General features: G+C 38.1%; 5 protein-coding genes across 5 annotated transcripts; 3 read left to right on the top strand and 2 right to left on the bottom strand.

Moving 5' to 3' along the window:
• The first annotated feature begins 429 nt into the window (after positions 1–429).
• On the top strand, positions 430–2,928 carry LOC126791105 (heat shock factor-binding protein). Its single transcript, XM_050517509.1, has 5 exons — positions 430–556; positions 1,363–1,416; positions 1,864–1,887; positions 1,998–2,040; positions 2,584–2,928. Exons 1-5 carry the CDS (start codon positions 554–556, stop codon positions 2,730–2,732), a joined length of 273 nt encoding a protein of 90 aa, XP_050373466.1. The 5' UTR covers positions 430–553; the 3' UTR covers positions 2,733–2,928.
• Positions 2,929–4,157: 1,229 nt separating this feature from the next.
• LOC126791061 (rapid alkalinization factor-like) lies at positions 4,158–4,649 on the bottom strand. Its single transcript, XM_050517462.1, has one exon. It carries the CDS (start codon positions 4,635–4,637, stop codon positions 4,308–4,310), a length of 330 nt encoding a protein of 109 aa, XP_050373419.1. The 5' UTR covers positions 4,638–4,649; the 3' UTR covers positions 4,158–4,307.
• Positions 4,650–10,977: 6,328 nt separating this feature from the next.
• Positions 10,978–12,371, top strand: LOC126791383 (40S ribosomal protein S21-2). The gene is made up of 4 exons (XM_050517831.1): positions 10,978–11,047; positions 11,404–11,496; positions 11,599–11,731; positions 12,139–12,371. Exons 2-4 carry the CDS (start codon positions 11,447–11,449, stop codon positions 12,202–12,204), a joined length of 249 nt encoding a protein of 82 aa, XP_050373788.1. The 5' UTR covers positions 10,978–11,047; positions 11,404–11,446; the 3' UTR covers positions 12,205–12,371.
• A 1,116-nt stretch (positions 12,372–13,487) lies between these two features.
• Positions 13,488–14,261, bottom strand: LOC126792261 (putative F-box protein At1g67623). Its single transcript, XM_050518723.1, has one exon. It carries the CDS (start codon positions 14,259–14,261, stop codon positions 13,488–13,490), a length of 774 nt encoding a protein of 257 aa, XP_050374680.1.
• Positions 14,262–14,781: 520 nt separating this feature from the next.
• LOC126792260 (uncharacterized) lies at positions 14,782–16,607 on the top strand (the record flags this gene model as incomplete). The annotated part of the gene is made up of 7 exons (XM_050518722.1): positions 14,782–14,964; positions 15,042–15,154; positions 15,295–15,406; positions 15,845–15,904; positions 16,005–16,079; positions 16,189–16,284; positions 16,381–16,607. Coding segments are annotated over 7 exons (699 nt in total), but the record flags the coding sequence as incomplete, so codon positions are not given.
• Positions 16,608–21,508: the final 4,901 nt, after the last annotated feature.

Below are 21,508 nucleotides of genomic sequence, written 5' to 3'. Positions count from 1 at the left end.
GGTTTGTTATCAGATCTTGGATTAAAAAAAACTTATTTAGGTTGGGTAGTTTTTACCTTGAACTTGGGGAGACTCCCTCTGCATAGGGTGGTTCGGGTTTAATTTGCTAGGTTTTATTGTTTTGTATGGTTCTAATTTCGTGCCCACTAAGTGGGTATTCCATGTTTATGTTGACCTCTTATAATTAATATATTTGACGACTTGATTATTCTATTTAAAAAAAATATTTACCTAAAAATATATCTGTAATTTAAAAAATATATATATCAGTAGATATATCATTTAAAACCTTCAAATATATGAAAATTCGAAGGAATCGATGTCCGCACAATTTGACGCCTTAAATTTTGACACGAAAGGAAAATTTAGGGCGCCAATAGGCACACAGGGGCCCGATGGTCATTTACTACTTCCACAGGGCTCTCTACCCTTCTGCTTGAGTAACTTCACTAATCCAAATTTCCAATATTCCCAAATTTACCAACACCCACGCACATCTCCTCTCCGCACTCAACAGCCGCGAACCCTCCAAAACCTCGGCTTCGTTCCAATCATGGTAATTTCTTCTCTGCTCATCAATTTTACTTCCCGCGCATTGTGAATTTCATCAATTTTGATCTTGAATAGTTTCATCCTCTTAGGGTTTGAATTTTGTTTTATCTCGCACTGAACTTGCTTCTGATCTGTTATATGACGCCGCATGTTTCCCAGAATTGCTGTTTTCCTTTTGAGCAATCTTGGGAACTGAGATATGAGTAAAATAGTATGACTTAGACTAGTTGTTGAATAGTTCATCAGGTTAATCTATGATATTGGTTATAGTTGCTGTGATAAGTACTTTGCGCTGTCTGATATGCGCTCAGGGCAGTATTGAATCAAAACAAGCTTGCGGCGGTTAGTTTAGGTCCTTTAGGAACTTAATTTTTCGATGATGTTCTTGCTCCGAGTGTTTTGGGTTTTAGTGTCCTAGGCAGAGACTGAAGATAAATGAATACTTTGGAAATGGGGGACAATAATCATGAGGAAACTCGGTAAGCTGCTTTAGCTCGGGTTTTCTATAAATTTATTCAGGAGAATCTAATTAAAGCTGGATTGTGGTGAGATTAGCTTATCATGGTGAATGTGTTGAATACCTGCATATTGTGATAAGTCTGTAGGGTTTATTTTGTGTTTCGTACATTTCGAGCAGGTGTCTCTAAGTGAAGAACCTTTTGGAAACTTTAGCATATAAGAAATGAACTAGCCTGCAAACTGAGTAATCAGTCTCATTCAGTATGCTAGTTATTAGTATGTGGTGTTACTGAGTACTGATGTGGTTCATGACATTATATTGAAGTAGCTCATTTTTTTCTTTTTTGGCAGGATGGACGTGATACAGAGGACCCGAAACAAAGCACTGCTGATATGACAGCTTTTGTGAGTTCATATCCTTTCTTTCTTTTTAATTGTAGGCTTTCTGTATGATGATGTGTTAATGGTTATTAAGCATGTTAATCTTCATATATATGTAGATCTAAGGATGTATAATTCTACTTGTACTCTGGAGCAAATGATATTGAGCACGTTGGCCATTGAAACTTTTGATTTTCAAAGATGAAGAAACAAAAAAAGAAAGGCCACATTTATTAATTCTTCACACTTGGGCCTCTCCCAATACCAGTTTGGTACCATTTATTTCAATTCTCGTAACTCTAATACTTAGTAAATTAAGCAATATGCTAGGTAGTTTAGCCCCACAGAGGCATGAAATAATTGCTATCAAAACCATGTGTTGCTATACTCTATGAAAGCAGACATTTAAAGTTGAAACAATTGAAGCTTCTGGCTTTGCTTACTCTTTTGAGTTTTGATTACTTTTTGCAGGTGCAAAATCTTCTCCAGCAGATGGTGAGTTTGCTATACATCTTTCAGGTTTTGTAACTGTAATAATGGACTTGAATGTGCGTGATGGGAACGTGCTTAATGGATTGTGTTGCTTATGTTTTGTCATTTTGCAGCAAACCAGGTTCCAGACAATGTCTGATTCCATCGTCACAAAGAATATCTTTTATTAGAATTTGTTTGATAATCACAAATATATGTTTTCATTTCACATTAGTTTTTATGTAGTATATATCAAGTTAATTTTCTAAGCTCATATTAAGAAAGAAAGTTTTCAGTTTTCGTTTCGGTCGTCTGAACATGGTCTATATATGATTGTCCTTGATTATTTATTTTTTGTTTTGGGTTGCATGACTTTCAAAAACATTGTCTGTGATTAGCCTCAAGGAATTATATAGTTAATAGAATTGCCAGGGAATGGGTAGTGCTTGCCATGTCTAGTCTCTAGACTTGCTTAGACCTTTATACTTGATCTTGCAACTGGTGTGGAGAGCATGATTGAACTTTCAATTGACCTATATCTATTTGTTTATCACTTTTGACTTCTCATTATGCTGCACCTGTAAACATGAAACTTTTCTGGAACTATTTTAGAATCATTCGTATTATCTGATGCGAGTGTTTTAACCGTTGCTCGAACCAAGTACTTAATAAACTATTGAAACAGTGTAAGTTTGCTTTGTATCCTTGACCATGATGCACTTGATGAGATGGGCAATAGGATTGAGGAGTTGGAGCAGAGCATCAATGATCTCAGATCTGAAATGGGAGTGGATCGCTCGCCATCTCCTTCAACCCCTTCAAAGCCCAAGGTAGAAACCAAGTCGGGCGATGATTCAGCCAATGAGTAGCTTTGGCATGGGACCTCAGTGTTCTGTAAATCTCGATAGTATCTGTTGAGTGCCTGATTCCGAGTATTTGTCGTGCTTTTCTATTTTGAAATACGCTACATACTGTATCTCGAAGCAGATTAGTGTTGATGGCTTTGTACACAAACCAAGTTTGGTTCTCATTTTCCGGGAAAAAATTTAGGGTATATCAGTACTACTAGTACTACTGTCAGATTTTATGACTGATATTTCCACGCTTGGACTGTGGATTGAATCCCAGGTTTGATGTGGGAAAATTCGATTATAGCTGGGATTTTCTTTACCCAAGTTCACCTTGCTTATTTTATATATGGGAACAAAATGAAGTAAACTATAGAATAGTTGATTGATTTGAAAATTGAGGTGGCATTCCACTACTGTGAGCCTAATTCTTAATGTGGATTTATATAGCTTATGGATGGGTTCTAATTCTAATGCGACAAGGACATATGAGGTGCTTAATGCAATAGATTGGCTCTCGCTCACTCACAGAAAACCAAAAGAAGGGGATATAATCCCAATCACAATCGCTAATTTCGACTTTGGAGTGGTTTTGAGCCTTTTCTGCATGTGGGGGGAGGTTGCTTGCTTTCAATTGCTGGTTTGGCAATGACAAGATTCTCCCACATTCACATTTCAGAAGATGTATACAAAGATATAGCATATGATTAACGCGTTGGAATTGACCGTTAGCATAAGGTTGCCTCTATTTCCGTTGTTGTTTTCAGGCGGATTGGTTACATTCACATTACGCATAGCGCTTTCGAAATAACGAGGATCATGCTGTCTTCCATTTTCGTATGCAAGAAACATTTCCGATCGAAAATCGTTTAGTCATCCATCGGCATCATACAAATGAGACTAATTGTGTAAACTAACAAAAATGCCCTTATTAGTCGAGCGAAGGACCTCTAATGTGGTACGTTGCTTGAAATGGCTAATGATAATCTCTAAAACGTAAGTAAAAGAACAAACGCTTATACCCTACAAATTCTATGCAAATAAGAACTAATTCGGATGTACGCTTCAATCTGATTCAAAGATAGAAAAAGAAATAAAAAAATAAGATAAAATTCATTTTGTTGATAGGAATAACAATTTCTCATAAGAACACCTTAGAAAATTTTTATCTACCTTTTAATTAATAATGCCATAAAATTAAATCATACATCTACATCATTCAATCACTCTCTCCAAGCTTTTAAAAACTATAGCTAGCAAAGACAGTTGTAACCTGCAAGGATCCAGCTACCTCAAATCTCATACAAAACCTTTACAACCCAATAATGCATTACATGGTTCTGGAATTTACTGGTGACTCAACTTAACAGCACTCGTGTGAGTCAAAAAATCAGAATCACCAAAATTACAACCACAACCCAAAAATTGAAAGAAACAAAATATATATACGCATCAACAAAATTTTATCCTTATTCAAATTTCTTCCAAGTATATAATAATAACACACAAATTCGAAACTTCCCATCAGACATACAATTTTTTTTTACCGCAACAAAAAATAGTAAAAAAATAAAAATGAAAAATTGATACAAGTTTTCAATGCCTGCAGCGAGTGATGCGGCTGCAGCCGCGCGAGTAAGGGTTGGCCTGAGCTCCGGGCCGGCAATTGTAGTACGACGCGCCGCGCCGCGAGCAAGGGACACTGTTCCTCCGCAGCGCGCCGTAGCTAATGTACTTGCTGGTGGCTAAGATGCGCCGGCTGATCTCCGAGTCCATCTGCAGCTCGAGCTCCTCATCCAAGTCGCCTATGAGCTTCCCGCCCGAGATGCCCCAGGTGAAATCGACTGCGGAGGAATGGGCGGCGGGGATTGAGCAGAGGAAGATGAAGAAGAAGAGGAGGAGTGAAGAGGAGGAGAGGGTTGCCATTTTGTTTCTAATCTGAGAGAGAAGAGGAAGTGAGGGCAGGTCTGGGAATATAAGTCACCGTTGGGAGGGAAATGACATTGGGGTTGGGGGATATTTACGGGGAGATGCCACTTGACTGGGAGGCGACCGGCCTTTGCTTGAAATGTAAGAATGTCAATGACTTTATGGACATCCACTAATCACGCTTTTTTTACCTTAAAATAAACAAATAATTCTTAAACTTTTGTCTTTTATAAAATGAAGAGGAAAGTAACTCTTTTCATCTTGGCTTAAACATGTTATTGGTCACGTGTTCGATCGTTGGCGATGACATTACACACCTCAGTATTTGTAATGGGCCTTGAAAGCGAAGAGCTCGGCTTTTGTTGGGCCGTTGAGGACATTACTGTGGTTAGGGCACTCAGGTACAATACCCGGTTGAAACCATTTCACATGAGCACCTGCAGAGATTAGTCTCATATCAGAGGTATTACATTCGACTGTGGGAATACCTTGCAGCTCCGGTTGTGGACTGCTCTCCGCTCGCGCACGTGAGTGCCCATGAGCATTGGGGGCCCGAAAGGGACAGGTGTTTGTCGTGAATAAAAAAAATGAAGAGGAAAGAAGAGAATCATGATTGATAGGAAAATATTTGTATCCGAACTAGTACATTATTCATTTAGCTCTTATTTGAAAGTTTTTGTTAAATTTTCGATTATGAAAAGTTGAAATGATTAATCAAGATAATACAAGCAAAATATTAACATATTGTTAACGAAAATTGCTTACTTAGCCGATTGCATCAAATAAATGATTGATTTCTTGTCTAAATGATATCCTAATCAATTGCATCTTAAGCATATTGAGTAATTTCTTTAACCAAGAACTGGATTTGAGTACTGGTAGATGAAGTGATCGCTTGTACAAAACTCCAAGATTTCTTTGGTGATGAAACAAAACTCCAAGATACTTGTATTGAAATGCAACTTTAGAATAGATAAGTAATCCATAACAGGCATGTTTATAATTTATCGAGGCAAACATTTGGTTATATATAGATCACTTCACTCAATCAATCATTTTCAAATCTTATTAAATTTGATGGGGGAAAATGCGGAATGCTCTCTCCTTCCTGAGGCGGCGGCCAACCCTAGGTTTCGACCGATCGCGGCACCAATTCTCTTGCCAAGATCATCTTCTTCGTCTTTTGTCGGATTTGGCCATTCTTGACGTTGAATTTTCGCTAACCTTGAGGGTTGGCAATGTGCTCTAGTGAATCTTGGGTGCGAAGCTCACTGCACTACGATGCGACAACGATGGTAGGCAGTGAACCTAGCTTGTGAGGACTTTGGATTGGGTTTCGGGATGCCGACATGGGGGTGGTGGGTTTTTCCTTTAGGACCTAGTCACTTCTTAGTTTGCATTTGGGACCCAAGTTATAGGTGTTGGAAGATTTGGCATTTTGTTCCCACTTAGGCCATCTCCGGTAAAGGTGTCTAAAGGGCTAAATTCTAAATTATGGCTCTATTATGATATCCAACAACAAAAAGGCCAAAGGGCTAAAGTGTCATAGCTCTAGTTAAGTAATCGGTGATCTCTAGTTTTTCTAGATTTTTTTGATTGTTTAATTAGTTCTTGCAGTCTCATTATTGTTGTCCTATGAAATGAGGGGGGGGGGGGAGAAGTGTGTTTACGATGTACCGTACATTTTTTTATATATATTTCAGACTATACGTCGTTGATTAAAAAAATCATATAAAATTAATCTTAACCCTGTAGCTTTGTAAACTTTTCATGAGTGAGTGCACAAGTATTATTTAGTCAAACTTCGACTTTTACTTAGTGCATTGGGTCAGTTGGGGGATTCTCACCACCAAGTTAATTTGGACATGTCTAGATGAAATAATAGTAACATTATATTAGAGAAGCAAAAATAAACATTCTAATTTCACATCACAACCATTGTGTTGTTGGGGGTGAAAACATAGGTGCTGCATTAGGTGTCGCTGTCATCTGAATTCTGCATATAAAATACCTTATGTAATGCACCTCTTTATTCCCCAATCCCCACAATAATAAACACAATCAATAATAATAAAAAGTGACTCAACTAACTTGCAACCCAAACATTAATAATCTGGAATCTCCAGCACACAATATAAAGAAGCATTTAACCGCTGCCACAACTATGTGCCCAACACTTCTAAATGTCCTTCAGTCCAATTCATTACATGTTCATACAAAAATGAGTTAAATAGAGATTTAGACGATTACAAAATAGGCACCAGAAACTCACTATATTTTCGAAAGAATACGACAATTGCATGTTTAGTACGATTAGAAAGCAAACCTAGTGGCCATCCTCAACTTCTCTTTTGTAAAAAATCCAGGAATTGAAGTTGAGTATTATAAAAAGAGAGATACACAGCATATAGCTCATTGTTGGAGACAGATTAGGTCATATTTAGCAAACAAAGATTTAGATTCGACCGGCCGGCCCGGAGGTTGTTGATGAGTCAAGGGGTTGGGTGAAGGCTGCCCTCTAACTTAAACAATGTTCTTCAAATGAAATGTTGGAAACGAAACATTCTATTGAAGCATAGAATAGTATATGTAGAGTTACGGCTTATAGATTTTGAAGGGCATTAAAAATAGTTGAATGGAGAAGTTAGACAGTTGGAATATGAATGTAGCTCAATTATGAGGACACCTATGTATCATGTTTGCATTGATAATTTGATAAACGTGAATATATATTGATAGTTTATAGAATCATATGCGGCTAATGGGTGGAGCAGTTTGATGATAAGCGAATAATCGAACTTGAAATGCAGAAGGTGATTAGGTGAATAATCTTCAGTGTTGATTGTTAAGGTACTACTAGTTCTTATAGACTATCAACTCATTCCAGTTTGATGATCGATAATGCTACAAACTAAAACTCTAAAAGAGGTCACGACGTGCCTATTCAAATTTTGATCTCATATAGTCATATTTCATTATGAAGTTTATGAATTGTTCAGTGCTTTGGTCATAGAAGCAAAGGCCAAGATAGAAGTACGTACAATGTCTCAAGTCCTCAACACCGTCGACTCCTGTGGCTTTTGATCCCTTGACCCCAACTTTTCTTGATACCAAGTTCTTTGAGTATCAACCTATCAAGTATATCACAAGGGGTTGTTAGTCAATCTACAACCCAAAAGACTATTTGTAGCATTTGGGCTATATTGTGGCACACTAAATCGGTATTATTGATCGATTTGAAATCAATCGTCTTCAACTCAAGTACGCTACAATGTAACCCGTTAATATTTTTAATGTATTATGTACCTTTTAATTTATATACTATCATTTAATTACAACTTTACTTTTATAAATTATAAATTAAAAATATATTATAAAAAATTAAAACTTAAAATTAGACAAAATTTAACTATAAAAATAAAAATAAAAATCACATGAAATTTACTAATAAAAATAAAAATTATCTTATATTGAATGATGACTTTTTATCTTATTTTATAAAAATTAAAATTACATGACAACTTAACTTATTTAAATTTCATAAATTATATTTAATGGCTAAAAAATAATAGTACTCATGATTATTCAGTGTATCATTCGATATATCCGAATAATAGTCATTTGCATGTATATTTAATTATACTTATTTCCATAAACAAAGTTAGAAATTATTCGTTCTATTTTACATGATTATTATTTGTCTTTTTTTTTTGTAAAATACATGTTTAATTTGAGTTTAGTATTGTAGTATATTATTTTAACAAAGAAAAAATAAGTTTCTTTTTCAAATAATGAAATATATTTATCCACTAAATAATGTTGTTATGTATTTATGTAATTATTCACCAAAACAACAATAAAAAATATTTTTAATGTGTGATCCACATATGCTAGTGTGCCACAAAAATGTGCCAGATGTAACCAAAAATGGTCATCACACTAGCACACAGGGTTTTGGAGACGAAGTGTGCCACAATTCCCCAATTGTGGCACAATAGCCATGGGTTGAAGATGTCCTTAGCTGCTATCAAGAGCTTTGGAGCAGTGATTCGACAAGGAAGATGGTAAACTACTACAGAAACAGGAGCAATCGTCAAAAATGGGGTTGGCAGTTGTGATGGTGAAGAAGGGTTCCATTGATGTGCTGGTTGGCAAACAATGAGAGATCATGAAAAACTGCAAGGTTGTGAATTAAGAAGATTTCTAGCTCTAGTATGCATTTTCTGAGTCAGTGTCATTCTTATTTTATTTAGGTGCATTTTTGGAAAATTCAATTTGATTCGAGTTCGTTCATAAGGTTAAATAGGGTATACTGTTACTCTAGTAATACACATGGTATCAATAAATTCAATGTATAGAGCATATATATCAACTAGGTATTTGAGGTTTAGGTTCGAGCTTATGATCTGTTCAGAAAATTATTAGATGTACTCGAACCCGCTGTAGTGTGTTGGCTTTTGGCCGCAAAATTCAGTGTTTGGATGAGTTCTATTGTTACACCTTCTAGTCTAGCATTCACTTCCTTGAAGGGGTTGAAGGCTTGAAGCCATTCAATCATCTCTACCTTAACCGAGAACATTGTGCATTTTTTATATTCAAAGAATTACAATTACTTTATTTTTTTATTTAACTTTTTAATATGCCAAAATCTCGTCTCGGCAGTCGACCTAGCTACCAAGCGGGCCACCTCCAGATGCACCACTAAGGCACTAACACAAATCTACCGTGGCAAACCTCTTCATCAGCAACCCACCTCGGAACTCCGTCAATTCAGTAGCTGCCACAAGACTCTGATTCGGGAAGGGATTGTCCCTTTTATCCTTGAACACATCTGCAACACCCACACTAATATCTTTTCCGTGAAGTGTGTCGTCGCCTCACCCCTCAAACACTAAACATTTACCTTTCAATTACCAAAAAATAAAAAATAAAAATCACAACTACACCTTAGCTCAACTCTAAAGCATAATCACTCCGTAAATTCAGTAATATTTTTTCTCGTTATCTGATTTTTTTTTGTGTTAAACTCATTTCATTATTTATTTTCTCTAGAAATTTATTGAATTTTGTGTAGGGTAGGGGGGAAACAATAAGGAATTAAAAAAATGTGAAAAAAATGAAGATATAGTCCTAGGTTTTGAAACTTTATATCGCTCCCCACTTTCGTAATTCTGGACTTTGGCCGCCTCCAGTTATTCTCCCCTCCCCATCTATTCTTTTCTCTTTCTCTCTTGCTTGTACTCGTTCATCGATGAAATCTATTTTCATATATTTTTTTGTTCCGTCTCCGACTTGTCACGACGATTAGGGTTATAAGCCTTTATTAGTTTCACATCTTCATGCTCTGCAAGCTTTAGTGTTTCTCTTCTACTTGATTTGATTTCGTTTTCTTTAGACTAATAAGAATGACGTGTTTGTATGTATAAAATTGTTAGTTTCTTCCCATATCTTATATGAATTATCCTATTGAAATTGTCAATGAAACGAAACTATAAAAATTATTCAAAAATATTGTTACGATCATGAACCACGGACCCATGGCCTTAAATGCATGGCTTCTTCAAACCAAGAGCTTCTGACTGTTGGTGTCACTCTGCTGGTGATGGACATGTTAACCATATGTGCTGAAACAATCATATGTGCGCAGCCTATGTTAATGTTATTGAGCGATTTGTTTATCACAAGAGTGAGAAGACGCCGTGAGATTCGTAGCTGGATTCTACCATCATTAATCAAAGCTGCCCCATTCACACGTACAGCCGCTATTAACCCTACTATGCTCTTCCCTCGTGTGTTTCTGCTTAAATCATTTGAGAATATAATTGGTATCCTCAGGCTGCAGTGTATCCCGTTATATTTTCATGCATACCCTACACTGCATGAGCATAATATAATGTTCAAATACATTAGAAAAGATAATAATTACACACTAATCTAGAATTTCCAAATTTCAATTTATATAACAAATGACTTCTTTTCGTATCTTGTTTCTGAATTTAGAAATTAGAATAGAGCTTAAGCACAAGTCGCAACTCAAAAATAGATTCTAATCCGTATCTGTTCAAGAAATTGTTAATTATTTAAACCAATGTGTTGTTTTTTCTTTTGATCTTTTAGTAATAATTCAATAAAATAGTAAATTGTTGTGAGCGAAATTTCTTTTGATATTTATTAAATTTATTTGTATCTCTCATCTCTTTAGTAATTTAGTATAAACACATAAGTAAATAAAATAAAATGTGAAAAAAATGAAGTTTGTAGTCTAGTAGAGCTGTAGCCCATTCCAAGTGGGCTTTAGTTGTTGAAAGAATATCAAAACCCTATGCCCAATCCATTTTTTTATAAACCTACCTACAATCCCCTCATTTCGACTTCTCAGTTCTCACCCTCGCCGCCGCCGCCTCCAGGTATCCTTCTCCTCTCTCTCTCTTCTGCTGGTACTCGTATCTACTTGATTTGATTTCGTTGTCCTGAATTATCTTAATCGTTTAGTACATCCTCGATGATTTTGTGAAGCTGTGTTGGTTGTCTTTGGGATATGAGCAGTTTTGGTACACTGCACTAGATTTTGGTTTTGAAAAAGAGAGAAATTGTTTACTGTGACAGCTTTGTTTGCTTCAAACGATGTGGTGGTGGTGTTGATAGGATATACTATTAGTTATAATTTGGTGATTTGTTTATGCTGGATTGGTGGTTAGTTTGTTTGTGGAAGTCAATTGTATGAGGAGAAGCTAAGGTTCTGTTTGTGTCTCTGTTGGACCAGGATTTGTCTGTCTTTGCGCAAGTAATCAGCTCACTTGATCAAGATGCAGAACGAGGAGGGACAAATCACTGAGCTCTACATTCCCAGGAAGTGGTATACATTCTTAACTTAATCTAGTTTCTTTTTTGCGTCACCTGTTGTCTTGTTTTGACGGAGGATTGTAGCTGAACTTGTGCGGTATGTATGTGGATGCAGCTCGGCCACTAACAGGCTGATCACCTCGAAGGATCACGCATCTGTTCAGATCAACATCGGGCATCTTGATGAGAATGGCATCTACACCGGCCAGTTCTCCACTTTTGCTCTCTGTGGTTACGTCCGTGCCCAGGTTGGACTTTGCTCACTCATTATGCGTATCATTGTTTTATTTTTGATTGATTGTGATATGTACCTTGGTACCCTCTTACATGTTACATCTGAGTTTGGTGCATCAATACAAACCTAATACATGTGGAAATATTGATAGAAATCTTACTCACTACCCTCTAACATCCAAGATGTAGTAGATTAGCAATGGGAAGTTGGAACTTAACAGTAAAGCAACATGAGGTAATTAGGTTTGAGTATGAGTAAAGATAGGAAATTGTTTGTCTATCAGGCTACGCTGTAGTAATAACATGTCTTTTGGTATATTAGTTTGGGTGCGTCATGCTGTAAAATGCTATATGTTCTCATTTTTCATCTTAAGAATTGATGTTCATGGTCTGTTTCTGATGTCATGCTATCTGTTTTCAGGGAGATGCTGACAGTGGTCTTGACCGACTCTGGCAGAAGAAGAAAGCTGATGTGAAACAACAGTAGAAGCAACATTATGAACTTATGCCAATTTTTCTAGTATCAAAGTGAACCAATCTATGATGGTGTTGTGTATTCATTTATGATGATGGTGGCAACTAGTTGGCATCTTTTTGCTGTTGACTTCTGAGTTATCTACTTATTCGAGCTTAATGTTTGCCAGATTTCATTGATTCTGTTGTCGTGATAAATTGTTAAAGTAACGAGCACAGCAATTGTTCTATTCATCTTTAAACATATAACAGGGCTACCAAATGGCTTCTTGTATGTTTTCTGTGTCCACAAATATACTCAACACTTTTTAAATTTTGTTGGGATGTGATTCTTTCCTCTACATTGGCAGCCTCTGCTGCTCGTACTAGCTCATTTAGCTGTCTGTGTTTTCTAGTTTCGGGGAATTACCTTAGGTGCCTGGCCCCTGCCATGGTAATTTGCTCGGAAATGGCAAATAGTGGCAGACTTTGGTAGGAGTTCTTTGCCATCATATTCACACATTGTCTTAATCAGTTACTTTCTTTCGTGCAATCCATCCTCACACTCATTCAAGTTGCTGTGGAAGTTTATCTGAAGTGCTTCACCAAAAGTAAGCAGTTTCCTTACCATTGCATATCAGGTTCTCTTCCATGCCAAAAATGACCACATTAGAATCTCCCTTGACTGAAAATGATCAAGTGCAGCTTGATAATTAGTATTTAGTACCCAAAATAAACCACTTGAGAAAACTCAGAAAAGGGTTTATTTGGCACAGGCTGCACTTTCGAAAACACCAGATTATGCCGTGAATGCTAAATAGACCAGTAAATAATCAAAACAAACTCATTAAGCTTGCTTGGAATTCATATAAAGTGGCCGTTTGTATTGCCACGGTTAGGAATATGTGAAAAGAGACCAAAGGTAGGGCAAATTAACAAACAATAAATAAATGCCTTCGTAATTTTCAACACGGGAGTGACAAAAGGGAAGAAAGATCAGGGATTAGAACGAGAAAGAAACCTCACATTTAATATCTAATCCGAATCAACAACCAAAGCGAAGGATCTTGAATTTTAGAGTACACTGAGTTTGAAGGAAGCAATTAACGACCATGAGGACTCTGTCCAAAACTAGAAGGAACTAAATTAACTCATCTTGTTTATGAAACACTGTTTATGTATGAAACAAGGGGAAATGTATAATTTACAACATCTTTTTGTAAAAGAGCCGAGAGTGACTGCACAGCCCAAGCTCCGGGTAATCCAGTCATATAGAATGTCAATCTTCTAACACTATTCTTAGTATAATTTAACTCTTTATACTAAATTTACTTTTGTGCAACCACGTAATCTATCACAAAATATATTTACTTCTCGATTCATTTTGCATGAATCACACCCACTTAAGTTATCACTTTCGTCGTAAAGATCATCCCAGCCTCGTTTGCTTACGAAATTATCTTGTACATTTCCACATTGACTGCATGTTTTAACACGAGCACTGTAAGCGAGCATTGCACCTATAATGACATTGTTCGCCCACATACTTCGGATGCAAGTCATTGTCCTTTCTCTTGATTCGCTTAAATCTTCACGATTAAGACTAGATAAGCACTGGACACCTTGTTGCTTCGCTTCACCTCCTACACAAACTAAGAACACCCCATAGACATACATTGCTTCTTTGTGACCTTTAGCTGCAGCTTTCTTCAAACACTCAAATCCCGATTCAAAATCGAATTCCTTCAAGTTGAAAAGTCGCACCACCCCTTGTCTATACAGGGCCTCCGCATTGCCACATTTTCCACAACGTCCCAAAAATTCCGAAAATTCTTCCTTCCTTCTCAAAGGAATGAATGGAAACTTGTCTATAGATACGTGTTCGAAAATGTAGTCGTGCTGTCCAGCCTTGTTGAACTCCTTGCAACTTTGCCTAATGCGGCATAGATCGTCGAATGAATTCGAAGCAACCTTCGCTATCACTTCCAACAAAAGATCATTAGGAAGAGACATCAAAACCGAGACATCCTGACCACCCTTTCTCGACCTAGGCTTTTTAATCTTCTTTCTTGTTCTTGTGAGAGACGCCATTGTAGTATCCTTCTGTTTACAACTCACCAGAAGCCAGTAAATCTTTGCAGAAAACTTGAAGGGATGAGAGAGGAAGCAGCTGCTATAATAAGCTGTCCGTACGTACGTATCTATATATAGAGAGAGAGAGAGGGCCTACACGAGGAAATCCTAGTTCCTATCAGAAATCGGCATCCAAATCCAAATTGGATTTCCTTTTCCGCAACAATAATTGACCATATGAAACGACGACGTATCGATGCTTCACAAATAATCTGCTGCCACCTGTCATTTTGAAAAGTGCGAGCCCGAAACGGCGGCGTTTTACTGGTGTTCCCGGAACAAGAACACTCTCTCTATATTACGGCGAGAACCAGCGCGCTATAGAGTCGTGTACGAACCGCCGTCGTCGAGTGTGACTTGGCCATGGCTACGATCGCCGGCACGAGGCTTGACTACTACGATGACGTGTGGAAGCTTCAATCCGAGGCCACAGTGATAGCTCTGGTCAATTCATCTTAAGATTAATTAGTTTCTGTAATCGGGTCTTAGGGTTTTGATTTTGTTTAATTTAAAGGGTGAAGATGGCCGGACCGGTTTGGTGCTGGACCGGACGGTGTTTCATCCGCAAGGCGGCGGTCAGCCGGCGGACACAGGCTTCGTCGCGGTCGCCGGTTCTGAGGTCAAGTTTGTCGTGCAAGATGTGCGGTCCAGAGACGGTGTGGTAAGTAATCGATGATTCAGCTTCAGTTTTGATCTTTCATTTCTGGTCAAAAGTGAATGTACTGATTTCTGTTGAAGGTTTACCACTACGGTTTGGTTGAGAATTCCGGCGAGGATTTGGGATCGGAGTTTGAGAAAGGGAGAGAGGTGGTGTTGCATGTGGATGAGTCTAGGAGGAAGCTTAATTCTAGGTATATATATATATGATTAATTTGTTGAGCTTGAATATCTGGTGGTTTAGATCAATTTAGAGTTGATAATGGTTATTTTGGAGCTAATTTAGTGCTTATTAGGAAATTGAGTTTTGGTTTGTATGGATTGTTGTGTGCAGGATTCACTCTGCTGGGTATTTGCTGGATGTGTGTAGGAGGAATGTGGGATTAGGCGATTTAAAGCCGACCAAAGGCTACCATTTCCCTCAAGGGTATGATTTTGATTTTTTTGTCTACGGCCTTGATTAGAAGTAGTGTCGTTATGTTTTCCTTATCTTTGTGTAGGATGAGTCTTTATATGTGATCTTATTGTTTCATAATTCTGTGTTTAAATCAGAAGCTGAAAGATTCTTGGTATACTGTTATTGCTTACTCAATCCTCCGGAAGAAAGATTGTTGTCTTAGTTGGTCTAGTTTATTAGCGAGGAGTCTGTGTAGTTCTCTCAATCCGGACATGGTAGGCTGTCTGAGAAAATACAATAAAGTGGGAAGAGGTCCTTCTGGAGTCAAATTGTGAACTGAAAGTTGTTGTTCACCAACTCCATGAGCATTTGGAACTTTGTTACCACCAGATAGAAAAGCCTTTGAACCAGGCAATCTGAATAGCCTGATCCAAAGAGCCTTTTGTGATAGATGCTTCAAATTAGGAAACATTCATGAGTAAACCAGCAAAGTAAGCAGAAAGAGTTGGAGTTGGAAGCGAATGCATTGATATCAAGAGGAGGGAAAAAGTGAGTTCTGATATTTGTTTAAATGTACAAGCGTCTTGCGTCTTGCATGGTATGACGGATAAATGTTTTGCTTCATGCCTTTACCATGTCTCTTTTATGTTCTTGTTGCGTTAGTACCATATGAGGAAGCATGTAAGCTGTGCGGCGAAGAGCTTCCCGATTATATCACAAAGGTTATACCTTAGTCTTTCCCATTAGGCCAGCTTTATGAGGGCATTCCAAGACCTATTACATTATAGTTCCACAAATTGTTGAGCACTAACCAGATCTATATCTGTACAGGATAGCACTCCTCGTATTGTGAAGTTGGGGAACAATCCTGGCTGCCCGTGTGGCGGTACTCATTTTTCTGATATTTCAGAGATCATCAATAGTAGGGTAAGAATTTGTTTACACCAAAAATTGTTTTTCAAGCAACTTTATCAAGAATTTGTTTGGTCATTCAAACACTTGCGATTTTTCGTTCTTATACAGGTTTCTCAAATACGAACCAAAAAAGGAGTGACGAAGGTCTTTTACAATGGTGGTCCCTAAATAAGTATGGATCTATTTATCGCGTCTATGACAATGGACGTTCAAATCACATTTTTGATGCCTTGTTGATCAGATTTGTTGGCAGCTGACTGGTGATCTGATATTATCAAAGTTTGTAGGGTTTTCTTTGGAAATTAAAGAATGACTAGAAGTTTGTACTGTGTCTATACATGTGGTGGTTCCTTTCATGCATATTGCATTAGTTCTGTCTGTGTGCCAAGACTCGGTTACGATTTTCATGACATATATGAATGTATAACTGTGCCTCGTACTCTCAAAATCTGAAATTTCTGGTACTTTTGGTTATTTGTCTCAATTTTCTACCGATTAAACAATCAGGCCTGATTTTCCTAGTTGGCTCAGTTTATGGGGTAACATGTATTAGACGTTACTTATCGGGAAGGACCATAGTTGAGTTGGGGCTGGCCTCTTTCTATATTCGTTTTTCATTTATTCTGATTCATATATTACGTACGTCTGTGTGCCAAGACTCGGTAAAGGTTGTCATGACATGTAGGCATGTATATCAAGAACGCAAGTGAAAGCTCTGGGAATATGTTTGTTTGATCAGACAGCATCGACAAGCTGGTACTTAATAGGATATAGGAACCAGTTGCAATAAACTCTTTAAAGGATCATGCAACGACCTATAACAGCAATCATTTCAGGTTCACCACAGAAAGACTGAAGTTTTGGTTGTCTGATGTCCCAAACGGCATTTAAGTTGCAACCTCGATCGGAATGCTTATCTAAGTAGACATGTAGTTATATGTGCAATGTAATCAACTCTGAGTAGTGAGTATCACTGAGGATCAAACAGACTGTTTCAGCCAATAGCATCTACGAGCTCAATTGAGAGCAGTGTTGTTCCACATAAGCTTATTACGAAAAATCATACCAAAACGATGGGTAATGTGATTGACCTCATTTTCCAGCTTGTCCCAGCAGTTAATTAGTTGTTTCAATTCTACCTTTCACTTATAGGTTCCTTCTTTCTCGAAACCTCAGGCGATATGTCGTAATGGCTGCACTGATTCATTTCAATGAAGACCACAAACTTCTACACATGTTCTGATAGTGTTGCAATCTCTAAGTTGTTAGATGTGAGAATGGGGAATCAATTACTGAATTCCACTGGACTTGAAAACAAATCAAGCCCGTAGTTGCTTTTCTCTTTTCCAATTCTGAGGTGTCCGAGAACTGCCTGAGCTAGAGCAAGTATATTCCAATTTTTCTTGTTGTGGCTTTTGTTTATAAGATCGCGATCTTAGAGATGAAATCCTTCTCAGGGAGAAATGGAAGAAGCTGAAAGGCCCTCCTATGGAGAACTAGTCCAGTAACTGTGTTGTACACTTGTACACAAAGTTCTGGTGTGTATTCGCCCCTCGATCGATCTTCACTTTGCAACAAGGAAAGTCTTGAGGTTGACGGGGCATGGTTCATCACATCAAAGCTTGGTCGTCTTTGTTTTCCTCGGAAGACTGTAATGGGGAGTACTTTTGTGGCCAGATATTCTAAAGGTACGTACGTATGCAAAACTGTTTGCTTTCCTGCCAGTCTTGCTTTGAAGTAGCATATCTAGCCATCTACATGTGCTTTCCGAACGTGGTGATATAAAAGCTTGATGGGATAACAAATGCATGTCTGTCAGTCTGTGAGACTTTGCTAATCCCTTCGCAACTTTTCCTACTAGGCAGCCTTTACAAATTCATAATGCAACCAATTAACTACCAGTATTAAGTAAACTAATGTACTCTCTTATCATTACAATTAGAGATTCATATTCTGGGTTTTATCTGATCTAAAAGCTATAAACTCAATCCAAATTCCGAGACTTTCAACCAATTATGCAAAAGAAATATGGAATGTCATATGATCCCGGGACAACTCGCTGAATCCGAGATAGACGATACACTGGCGTTGAGCAACTCATACGACGTCGTTCGCCGCCTCGTCAACTCGTAACACATTATCACGTACACAGATTAGAGATTTATCTTGAAAGCTCTTCAGTTGAGAACTTGAGTCTTCGGGACGAGATCGAAATCATTGTAGCAGATCGATGTAGTAGAGCAATTAGGGCATATGTACCCCATTTACTCTATCATACCACCAATCCATCAATTAAATTGCCACCATCAATTACTATTACTCAAATATAGAGGTCTATATATTGATATTTTCTCTTATGAATTGATACAAGACTAACCTATCTATTTATAGGGAAGATGAGAGAATATTGTACTGCTGTTTAACACTATTAATAATTAAGCATAGCTGTTAACTCCACCATGAGTAACATGCTTATGCTCCCAACACAACTGTTCCAGCTCACTCTAACACTCCCCCTCAAGTTGGCGCATACATATCAACCATGCCAAACTTGCTAAGTGAGTCATAAAAGACCTTCTTAGACACTCCTTTTGTGAGTATATCCGCAATTTGCTCTTCTGTAGGAACAAACGGAAAACAAATGATCTTAGCGTCTAGCTTCTTCTTTATAAAGTGACGATCAACCTCTACATATTTTGTACGATCATGCTGCACAAGATTTTGTGAAATATCAATAGCTGCCTTGTTGTCACAGTACAACTGTATAGCACACTTGGGCTTAACACCCAAATCTTGTAGCAAATTCCTAAGCCATAACAACTCGCACACTCCCTGAGCCATTCCTCTGTATTCTGCTTCAGCACTAGATCGAGCTACCACATTTTGTTTCTTACTCCTCCACGTAACAAGATTTCCTCCAACAAAGGTAAAGTACCTTGACGTGGACCTCCGATCCGTAATATTTCCAGCCCAGTCTGCATCTGTGAAGCCACAAATCTCAAGGATATTGTTGTGATTAGAAAACATTACTCCTCTCCCTGGAGCTGACTTCAAGTACCTCAAAATTCTCACAACAGCATCCATGTGATCCACACTGGGATTATGCATGAACTGACTCACTACACTTACTGCATATGCAACATCTGGTCTGGTATGTGACAAATAAATCAGGCGTCCAACTAGCCTCTGGTAACGAGTTTTGTTAGTGAGCACTTGATCTAAGTACTCTGCTAACCGATGGTTCTGCTCAATAGGAGTATCAATTAGAGTGCAATCTAACATACCTGTCTCTGTTAGTAGATCTAGGATATACTTCCTCTGATACAAATAGATACCATCACTTCCCCGGGCTACCTCAATGCCCAAGAAGTACTTGAGTGTACCTAGGTCTTTCATCTCAAACTCTGTGGCTAGCTGCTTCTGTAATCTATCCACCTCAATAGTATCATTGCCAGTCACTATCATATCGTCAACATATATAATTAAGGCTGTTACCTTCCCTTGTTGGTGTTTGAGAAATAATGTGTGGTCTGAATTACTCTGTCTGTAACCAATTTTCCTTCATGAATTGTGAAAATCTTCCAAACCAAGCACGAGGAGACTGTTTAAGACCATACAAAGACTTCCTCAATCTGCATACAAAGTTATCGGGAGAAGCTGCCACATATCCAGGAGGAAGATCCATATACACTTCCTCTGTAAGTTCTCCATGAAGAAATGCATTCTTAACATCAAACTGTCTAAGTGGCTAGTTTAAGGTAGCAGCAAAAGAGAGTAATACCCGAATAGTGTTCATCTTTGCAACATGTGCAAATGTCTCATCATAGTCTATGCCATATGTCTGGGTGAACCCTTTTGCTACTAGGCGTGCTTTATACCGGCTCACTGACCCATCTGGATTATGCTTCACTGTAAACACCCAACGACATCCCACTGCCTTCTTGCCATGTGGTGGAGATACAAGCTCCCAAGTATTGTTCTTCTGTAATGCTTCCATCTCTTCCTCCATCGCTTTTCTCCATTTTGGATCTCCCAATGCATCATGTACTTTGTTAGGTATTGATACAGCAGAAATTTGATTCACAAATGGTTCATATGACTTAGACAATCTTTTGGTAGACATAAAATTGGCCACATGATACTTAGCTTTAGCCTGAAGGGTAGGTTCATATTTTTTTGTTGGCTGACCTCGAGTAGACCTATTTGGCAAGACATATTGTCTACTATTAGTTTCACCAGTATTAGCCCCAATAGAATGACTAACCTCAAGTGAGTGATCTTCTGTACCAGGGAAACGTTGGTCAGGGGAGGCAGGAGGGGCAGGTGTGCTGTCAGCTTCTGGTACTTGAATCTCTGGAGTGACTATACCAGAATCATCTGGTGGTGCATATGTAGCTGATACATCAGTAATCTCAATCGAACCTGTCACCATATCTTATGGCTGACTTGTTTCCCCCTTTCCATGATACAGCTCTTCAAAATAGGAATTCTCTCCCTGAAGAGCAGTATCGGAAGAGGAAAAATAACTCATGTCCTCAAAGAAAGTAACATCCATAGTGACATAGTACTTCTTGGTAGGCGGATGATAGTATCGATACCATTTCTGATGTCCGCCATACCCAACAAACACACATTTAATGGCCTGGGCATCCAACTTAGACCTCTGGTGTTTTGGAAGGTGGACAAAAGCAACACAACCAAAAACACGGGCATGAAGAGTATGGAAAGAGGGTAAGGAGACATGGGATGCAAGTACCTCGTATGTGACCTTTCCCTGAAGGACACGAGAGGGAAGCCGATTAATGAGGTGGGCGGCAGTGATGACAGCATCACCCCAAAGGTACTGAGGCATATGGACACTAAAAAGAATACACCGAGCCATATCAAGTAAATGACGATTTTTCCTTTCAGAAACTCCATTTTGCTCAGGTGTGTAAGGACACGTCGTTTGATGAACAATTCTGTGTTTGGTAAAAAACTCTTGAAAGACATGATTCACATATTCCCCCCATTATCAGAACGAAGAATTCTAACAGTGGCATTATATTGTGTTTGGACAATGTTATAGAAGGCTTGAAAAGCTGGAAAAACCTCATTTTTAGTTTTGAGGAGAGCAATCCATGAAAGACGGGTGCAATCATCAATGAAGGACACATAATACCGCATCCCTGACATAGTAGACTCTTTGGAGGGTCCCCAAACATCAGAGTGAATTAATTCAAAAGGAAGAATATGT

The sequence above is a fragment of the Argentina anserina genome, chromosome 4 (genome assembly GCF_933775445.1).
Source record: "Argentina anserina chromosome 4, drPotAnse1.1, whole genome shotgun sequence".
Taxonomy (NCBI): Eukaryota; Viridiplantae; Streptophyta; class Magnoliopsida; order Rosales; family Rosaceae; genus Argentina; species Argentina anserina.
Note: the sequence above shows the minus strand (reverse complement) of the source record. Positions and strands in the feature narration are given on the sequence as shown.

Coding starts and splice junctions, on each gene's coding strand:
- LOC126791061 (XM_050517462.1), bottom strand. CDS start 4,637: ATGGCAACCCTCTCCTCCTCTTCACTCCTCCTCTTCTTCTTCATCTTC.
- LOC126792261 (XM_050518723.1), bottom strand. CDS start 14,261: ATGGCGTCTCTCACAAGAACAAGAAAGAAGATTAAAAAGCCTAGGTCG.
- LOC126791383 (XM_050517831.1), top strand. CDS start 11,447: ATGCAGAACGAGGAGGGACAAATCACTGAGCTCTACATTCCCAGGAAG. Junction 11,497..11,598: donor CTCTACATTCCCAGGAAGTG/GTATACATTCTT, acceptor ATGTGGATGCAG/CTCGGCCACTAACAGGCTGA. Junction 11,732..12,138: donor GTGGTTACGTCCGTGCCCAG/GTTGGACTTTGC, acceptor ATCTGTTTTCAG/GGAGATGCTGACAGTGGTCT.
- LOC126791105 (XM_050517509.1), top strand. Junction 1,888..1,997: donor AAAATCTTCTCCAGCAGATG/GTGAGTTTGCTA, acceptor GTCATTTTGCAG/CAAACCAGGTTCCAGACAAT. Junction 2,041..2,583: donor TGATTCCATCGTCACAAAGA/ATATCTTTTATT, acceptor ACCATGATGCAC/TTGATGAGATGGGCAATAGG.